Raw genomic sequence first — 8,814 nt, 5'->3', positions numbered from 1 at the left:
TAAAGTCTTCAGGCCTGTATGGATTTAATTCTTCGTAAAACAATTTATATTTTTATTATTATTAAAAAGTTAATTCAGAACTAAATGTCAATATAATTTAGAGAAACACTTGAATAAAGTAAAATTATAATTTTAATGGTGTATTTATGAGCTCGAGGACTCAAGTATTAATATAATAACAATTTATTTAAAATATCAAAACAACGTGTTACTGTAATCATATTAAGCAATTACATAAAGTAACCATGGTTGGTTTTACTACACATAAAACAATTTTTTTGTACTTTAACTATGATAATCAAATTAACCTTGGTTTCGTTACACTACTTCAACCACAGTAGTATATTTAAATAGTAGTATATTTTATTTAGTATAAATAAAACCATGAAAGATGTGGTTTTACTACACATAAAACATAATATTTGTACTTAAACTATGGTAACCAAATGAACATTGGTTTCGTTACACTAATCATACTTGAACCATATTTGTATTGTAGTAAATATGCCAAAACCACAGCTGTACTTTTATTATAAATAAAACCATGACTAATTGTAAGAAGGGAGGCAAAATAGTTAAATAGATGAAAAATAGATTTTACATGGTTTACTACACATAAAACACAGTTTTTGTACTTAAACTATGGTAACCAAATTAACCTTGGTTTCATTACACTAATCATACTTTAACCATGGTATTGGTATTGTAGTAAATGTGCCAAAACCACAGTTGCTATAGTTTTTAGTACAAATAAAACCATGACTAATTATAAGAAGGGAGGCAAAATAGTTCAATAGAATGACAAAATTGTCATCATAGGAATAAATAGACTAATAATAAATAATAAATCTTCTTTTGTGGTTTAACCTATAAAACATTTGCTCTCTCTCTCTCTCTCTCTCTCACACACACACACACACACACACACACACACACACACACATTTTTGTTGTTCTCATTTGTAAATCATCTTGGAATAAATCATAAAAATCAAATAATCTGGCAAACGATTAAATGTAAATATAACTGTTAAATACAATAACCACCTCTACAATGGGGGTCTGCAACCTTTATTAATAAGGCTTCAATACATTTTCACATTTCTCTCAATAAGGGTGATCACGAACATATTCCATAATGTTCTTGAGTCCAAGCCAGGTCTCTTCGGCAGTGGGAATAATCTGGTTGGCAGGCAGTAGGAAACCATAGAACCCAGTGTCACGCAATTCGAAGGCAAAGGAATATTTGATGCCAATTTTGTAAGTCCAGTCGATGCTTCCACCACTTGCTTGGTCTGAAATGTAAAAGGACAATATTCACGATCAGATATGTGTACAAATGATTCTCAAAAGGAGTATGAAATCTACTCACAGATAATCTTGCAGATGCTGCCGACTTGGTATTTGGTGTTATAGAGGGACATAAGTTCTTTAATGGCAGCTGTGCCTACAGCATGCTATAATACACAAAAACAAAAAGGCATTTCATTTATTTTATAGCATCATGAAATGATAGCTCAAACTGAGATTATATGCAACCCCAGTTCTGAAAAAGTTTTGTGAAATGCAATTAAATTAGGATATTTGATTTGTTAATTGGTTGAATTTGTGAAAAACTTTTGTAAACATAAACAAATTTTGATTTTGGGACATTATACAGTATGTCCTAAGGTTTTCGGATTTGGAGTTGTATGAAAAATCAGAGTATATAAATATTAAATGGATATAGATATAAATTGGCTTACCAGTTCATTCTGGTCAGGAATGTTTGTGCATGTGTAGCCATAGGGATACATTAGGAGTTGGGAGTAAGAATGGATGGAGATGAAGGATTTGAAGTTGCCGTGACTCTTAATGAGGTCCACAACATTTTTCACTTCCACCTCGGAGTGGGCATAGGGACCATGGTAAGAGTCGGAACAGGGATTCTTGCTGGCTCCAGGGCCTGGGGGAAAAAATGCATAGTTATATAAGTATGTGATAGTGTGATATGGTGTATAGTGAGAATTTTCATGTATCAATTGTTTTTTTATTACAAGTGCGTAAATATGGAGCCAGGTCAGTCTCAAAAATAATATTTTTACAAAATAAAATTCATACATCCAGCACAAATCACATTTACAAAACACAATTTGTGAATTCACAAGTAAAAATCATAATTTCTCCAAATGAATTGAATTTGTGTATTTTTGAATCGTGTTTTGACCTTACAAATTGGATTTGTGTATATTATGAATCGTGTTTTGAATTTACGAATGGGATTTGTGTTTGTTATGAACTGTTTTGAACTTATGAATGGGATTTGTGTATATTATGAATCGTGTTTTGAATTTACGAATGGGATTTGTGTTTGTTATGAACTGTTTTGAACTTATGAATGGGATTTGTGTTTGTTATGAACTGTTTTGAACTTATGAATGGGATTTGTGTATATTATGAATCGTGTTTTGAATATAAGAATTGGATTTGTGTATTTTTTAACTGTGTTTTAAATTTACAAAAAAAAATTTGTATGTACTTATTGTGTTTTGAATTCAGAAATTGGATTTGTGTTTTTTTAAACAAGTTTTGAATTCAGGAAATGGATTTGTGTATATGAATTGTGTTTTAACTTACGAATGGGTTTTGTGTATATTATGAATCGTGTTTTGAATTTAGGAATGGGATGTGTGTATTTTTAAATCATGTTTCAAATTTACAAATTGGTTTTGTGTATTTATGAATCGTGTTTTGAACTTATGAATTGAACATTGTAAATGTGAATTGTGTTGTGGATGTATGAATTTTATTTTGTAATTGTATTATTTTTGAGGCTGATCTGGCTCCATATGTAAACAGCTTGGAATTATTAATTTCAAAATGACAATTTCTATGGTTGTGTATGCTAGTCAGTAGACTGACTTTTATATGAAAAATGTTTTTGGCACGTTAAGTTGCTGGCTGCAGTTCACATAATGACCACTAATGTCGCTACAGTAACACTATCAGCTATCAACATACCACCAAAACCAGCATCCCAGTTCCTGTTTGGATCAGCACCACGGCAGGAGGAGCCAAGGTTTACAGAACGAGTTTTACGCCACATGCGGTTCTGAATTTAAGACATAGATTATATTAGTAATTCTTCTAAATAGGCTTTTAACCTTATAGATGCTATAAAAGACAAATTTAATTTAAAGTTGTGCAAAGTACTCCTAAAAAATATCTAACGAAATGTAATATCTCATAAACAACTGCAAATTTAAATCAATTAATGTAGGGGTCCAAAAATAAAGCTATTTTTGGACCCCTACATTAGTTAATTTCTAGAACAATACAAAAAAATTACACCTATTTACATTTATTTCAGAAAGTAGTCAAATTTTATTTTAATGCTTATCTTCAGGTTTATATACATGCATATTTAGAAAGATATAAACATATTAATACATAATATTAGAAAGAAAATGAAGATTTTTTAGCATTAATGCTAAAATAATGTACATAGATTGCATACAATGGCAATACAAATGTAAATTATTTAATTTAGCCATTTATTTTTGCCATATTGTAAATTAATAATATATTTCAATCATTGTATAAATGGATCTTTTTACACAAAAATGTACTGGTGTAGGGTTGTTTGTTAACTAAATCACTAATACTGAAATATGTTACTTCAAAATAAAATCCAACACAAATATAGAAAAAGTTTGAACAAAAAACTGAAATGTTGCTTTGGCAACTGACTTAAATGTGTTTAAATTGGAAATATTAAAAACTAAACATACAAGAGGTCTGTAAAATTCAATCTAACAATTTATGACTATATATAAAAAGGTCATTTAAATCTTAATATAACCTAAAATCGTATAGTAAATTAATAATACTTAAATCAAAAAGTAAAAAAGCTAACAAAACATTGGCTTTCAAATACTTTTGTATTTACAGTAACAAGTTTTTTTGACAGTTTTTAGTATATCGAAAATTCTAAAGACAGCAGTGATTGTTACAAAATAAATAAATAAAATAATTGTTGTTGACCTACATCTGTGTGAGTGAAAGCATATCCATCAGGGTTAGTCACAATCATCAAGTAGACATCCATCTGCCCAAGAAGAGAGGTCACGGAGGGATCGATGCCATAGTCTGAAGCCATCTAAAGACAAAAAACATGATAAACTCACAATATAAAAAGAGTTTTAGAATTATTCATTCATTTCATCCACCTTGTCGGCGATCCACACAGCAGAAGCCTGAGTCACCCACTCTCTAGCATGAATACCAGCATCAATCCAGATCGCCGGTCGGTTCACACCACCCGTGCTGAACTAGAATTAATACAACAACATGAAAAAAAAACCCATACACATCTGTGTTTGCGATCATATAATATGCTCTGTCAGACTCTGTACCTTCAGGGCATACATGGGACGGCTCTCGTAGGAGTTGCCGATATTTATTTTGGAGATCAGGTTTGGGTGACTTGCAACAAGGGTGTCCATAAAGCTATAAATCTGATGAGAATAAACATATGTTTGTTTGGATTAAAAAAAATCTGAAATCATTCTTATTTAATGCATGCACAGTGTAAGTATTTACAGTGCCCAGGTCATGATAAGCAGCAAAGTCGAAGATCTTGGTGTTGCGTTCAGTCGCTGCATTGCTGACCATCTCTGCCTTCTGCTCATCCAAAAGGTCCTGAGATGCAGACATATTTTATATTTACATTTTTTATTATGAATAAAAATCGGGACACATTAACAATTAAGTTCCAAAAGCAACATAACAGATTGTATTCTGGGATAAAAATAATATCTCACAATACACTGAATTTCAGTGATATTAATTTAATATATTAAAACTTTATAAACTATGAAATTATTATAAATTTTAATAGGAAAAAATATATAGGCGTTGGGATTGCCAGTGCTGTCTCCGCTGGTGATTACTTTCTGTAGTTTGTTGCAATCCCCAGCGGGGTTTTCTCTATTGGAGATTACTGCTGAATGAACTACAACTCCCAGAAATCCCTGCACTCATCAACACCTACAGCAGCTGACAATAATCCGGACACTCGCAGGCTAACACAGCTGCTGCTCATCTACACTGATTACAAGGACTATATATACCCTCACCTTCATTCACACATTGCTGAGGCTTGTTTCTTTAAGGAGTGGTTCTTTGTTTGAGTTTCCAGTGGTTTTGATTCGTTACTTGTTCCTCGGTTTGACCTCTCACCTATGTTTATTGGATTGCCATTATGATATTGTTTTGCTCCTGTTTATGACCCTTGCCTGTACGACTTTGATTCTAATAAACTGTGATTGGATCTGCTAGTTGGTTCACAATGTTTGCTTTGTTACAAAAGGGTTTTGTTTTTAGGAAACACTAAATTATTTGCCATGAAAATTCAAGTGATATTAACATAAATTCAAATTTTCTTTCTTAACAAGCCAATTGATTATATATATTTTTATCTTAATCTCAAATCATGGACAAAATGTATCATTATTAACAACATTAGCCTACAGCTTTAGCTATTGATACTATAGTCAGTATTTGTATTTCCTCAGTTAATTAAAATTTTTACAAATGTAACATTTTTGTTAATTTTATAACTTTTTGCGTTGTTTCAAAAAAAGTAGTCACTAGTGTTTATAAATGTTTTTTTTTATTCAGATGGATATTATTTTCAGTTTATTTTTGTTCTATTAAACATTATTTAACATTCATTTTATTTAGTAGTAAAAATTATTTGAGATAATAATTATATATATATATATATATATATATATATATATATATATATATATATATATATCATAATAGACTTTGTTCTGCTGTTTTATAAAAACTTTAGTTTGTTTTTAGTGTGGCTCACCTGCACATTGTTGATCATGACAGTAAAAGGGATGTTGTTTTCCTTCAGGAAATCTTTAACAGCGTACAGACTAGCATGAGGCACACGGACATCAACAGGTCGCTCAGTTGAGAAGCCATGAGTCCAGAAATCCAGCTGTAAGGTCAAATATAATGTATAAAATATTTGATTTTAGGTGCTTAACTTAAAACAGAAATATAAATCCTTCATACCGCTGAATCTACCTCCTCATCCAGCTCCTTCAAGACTTCAATATGGTCTTCAGATTCTGCATGGATTCTGAGAACTTGGTCTCTGTCAGGAATTAAAGGCCAGATTTGTCATTTGATTGAGTAACAGTGTTACTTACCCATTAAAGTAAACTTACCCATTAAAGAGCTGCTCACAGTGAGCAGCCACCAGAAGTGCAAAGAATACTATAAAAAGTCTCATGTTCTCCAGTTGTAGTAGTGATCTCTACTGCTTGGATGTTTCATTGAGAGCTGCTCTTATACTAGCAGAAACACATGTTGAGTTCTCAGGTATATCAATGCTGATGCAGGTTAATGTGACTTTTACAGAAACAACCAGCCTTTCACAATCTTTTCCAGGTGAACATTGCTGTGTGTTTCTCAGAGGGTCTAAATTTAGCTGCAAAACTTTAGAAGTTTAAGATTTTGGCGAAAATACTCATTAAAGGGATAGTTTACCCAAAAATGGAAATTTTATTTACTCACTAAATTGCTCACCCTCAGGTGGTTTCAAAACTTTGAGTTTCTTTCTTCAGTTGAACACAAAAGATGATATTTTGGAGAAAGCCGAAAGCCTGTAACCATTGACTTTTATAGTATTTGTTTTCCTACTATGGAATTCAATGGTTACAGGTTTTCGGCTTTCTCCAAAATAAAAGGTGAGTAAATGATGACAGAATTGTCATTTTAAGGTGAACTGTCCCTTTACAATGATTATTTTGATCAGAAAGTTGTAGAAAGTATGATGGATTTGTTTTATTTATACAATTGTGTCTAACAAAGTATCATAAGAACTCTGTAAGAAGACTTTGACATATTTGGGCGTACAGAGAACAAATTTTTTTAAAGTGATTTTCATAAACACCGCATTTTAAAGACACACTCCGCATTTTGGGAAATAGGCTCATTTTACAGCTCCATTAAACAGTTAAGTTTTACCATTTTTTAATCCAATTTTATGTTTTGGGTGAACCATCTTCTTTTTTATTTTACCTCTAAAAAATCTAAACAGATTATCAGAAAATAAACCTTATTGGGAGAAAGAAAGATTTTAAATGGATGTGCTGATTGAATTACACATCTGCCACTTTACCGAACTACAAATCCCATCATGCCAGGCACTCACACGCCAGTTCTAGATCACTTTTTGATTTCACACACACAGCTGCAGATCATCCTCTATGACACTTGGACTATTTAAGCACCACAGACACATTCATTCCCCAACCTTTGCCTATTTCTTGGACTACTCTTTTTAGATTGCCTTTGCTCTTAATGTTTTGTTCCTGTTTTGACCCTATACCTGCCTGGCCAGTTACTAAATAAAGCTACATGTGGAACTCCATCTCTGCTGCTAAACCCGCATCATTATAGGATGGTTGAAGTATTGCAGACTCACATAATCAGGTAATATTGTACAAAACAATAAAATACTAAATGAAATTTGCTTTATGTCCAGTATAAACTCTATAGAAACTTTATTGGAGCTTTATCTCAATAAGGATGATCAGAAACATATTGCATTATGTATCTGAGAGCAAACCATGTTTCCCTTGCGGTGGAAACGATCTGGTCGGCGGGCAGGAGGAATCCGTATTCACCAGTGTCACGCAGCTCAAAAGCGAAGCAATATTTGATGCCATGTTGGTAAGCCCAGTCCACACTTGCTCCACTAGCTTGCTCTGAAATGAAATGTATGTAACATTCTTTAGTCAGTCGTAATAGCACTTTTTTAAAGTTGTCTAACATAAGCTTTTAAAGTTGTCTAACATGAGCTTTGACAAGTTACAATAAGAACTGTCCACCAAAAAATAATAAATAATTTGTCATTATTTAATCGCCCTCGTCATTCCAAGCTTGCATTTTTCTCTGTGGGATGTAAAAGAAGATATTTTAAAGAATGTTGGGAACCAGATTTGGTTTCTGTTGACTTTCATACAGTGGACAAAAATGACCATGGAATTGAAACATACTTTTTTGGAAGAACGTAAGTGACAAAATCACTATCACTTCCATTATAGTATGAATATAATTGAGATCAAAAGCTTTTGGGTTACCAACACTGCAAAATATATACTTTTTAAAGTTCCGGAGAATGTTGGTAAGCAAACAGATTGTATGCCAAAATAAATAATAAAATAAACAAAGAAAACATGAAGTATAGGTCATGTATATAATGTATAGGTAATATAATTTAATGTATCTGGTTACAAACGTTCTTTTTTTAAAGAATAAAAACATGGATATCAACTGAAAATTAGACTGTTTAATTACCAGGATTATTTGAAACCATAATGATGTCCAAAGTCAAAGAAAGCAAGTCTTCAGAATGGGAATACAGCTGCCTTAATAATGTGCAGCAATTAAAATACACTATGTTTTCTGAACATTAAAGCATGCTGACCTTTTCTAGCACACCCAATAAACAAAACAACAATTTATGTGGATGAATGAAACGTTGAATAAATACTGATTGTAATGAAATATAAATAAACTGCATAATGTGGATGATCTACTGTACAATTGTGGGAAGATTTTACACTTCTGAGATAAACCTTCTATTAGCATACACATAAAACACAAATGCTTTTAAAATCAGGCAACCGGGGCTGGGAAGACTTCCCAAAAAACATTATATTTCGAACGGCATCTACGCTTATGTTAGTCTGTTTTTCCTTATCCCGAGGTCTCCATACTCCTGGACCAGGCCATATCCTGAGCA

The 8,814-nt window shown here is 32.1% G+C and overlaps 2 protein-coding genes across 3 annotated transcripts in view; both read right to left on the bottom strand.

The window, feature by feature from the left end:
- Nucleotides 1-1,054: 1,054 nt before the first annotated feature.
- On the bottom strand, nucleotides 1,055-6,340 carry cpa4 (carboxypeptidase A4). Of its 2 annotated transcripts, none has more exons than XM_056451772.1 (11): nucleotides 6,230-6,340; nucleotides 6,075-6,156; nucleotides 5,863-5,997; nucleotides 4,581-4,679; nucleotides 4,394-4,495; nucleotides 4,208-4,309; nucleotides 4,027-4,137; nucleotides 3,000-3,090; nucleotides 1,745-1,944; nucleotides 1,372-1,456; nucleotides 1,055-1,294 (listed from the first exon to the last, which is right to left on the bottom strand). In XM_056451772.1, exons 1-11 carry the CDS (start codon nucleotides 6,292-6,294, stop codon nucleotides 1,107-1,109), a joined length of 1,260 nt encoding a protein of 419 aa, XP_056307747.1. In that variant the 5' UTR covers nucleotides 6,295-6,340; the 3' UTR covers nucleotides 1,055-1,106. The 2 variants fall into 2 exon arrangements, with proteins under 2 accessions (XP_056307747.1, XP_056307748.1); XM_056451773.1 differs by having other exon boundaries at nucleotides 6,087-6,156.
- Nucleotides 6,341-7,553: 1,213 nt separating this feature from the next.
- The window catches only part of cpa2 (carboxypeptidase A2 (pancreatic)), an 11,905-nt gene continuing 10,644 nt past the window's right edge, over nucleotides 7,554-8,814 (bottom strand). Inside the window, exon 11 of the mRNA XM_056451844.1 lies at nucleotides 7,554-7,774. Coding sequence (XP_056307819.1) covers nucleotides 7,587-7,774 — 188 coding nt within the window. The 3' untranslated portion in view covers nucleotides 7,554-7,586. The remainder of the gene's footprint in view (nucleotides 7,775-8,814) is intronic.

Source organism: Danio aesculapii, chromosome 25, assembly GCF_903798145.1.
Source record: "Danio aesculapii chromosome 25, fDanAes4.1, whole genome shotgun sequence".
NCBI lineage: Eukaryota > Metazoa > Chordata > Actinopteri > Cypriniformes > Danionidae > Danio > Danio aesculapii.
This window is presented reverse-complemented; position numbering and strand designations above follow the sequence as displayed.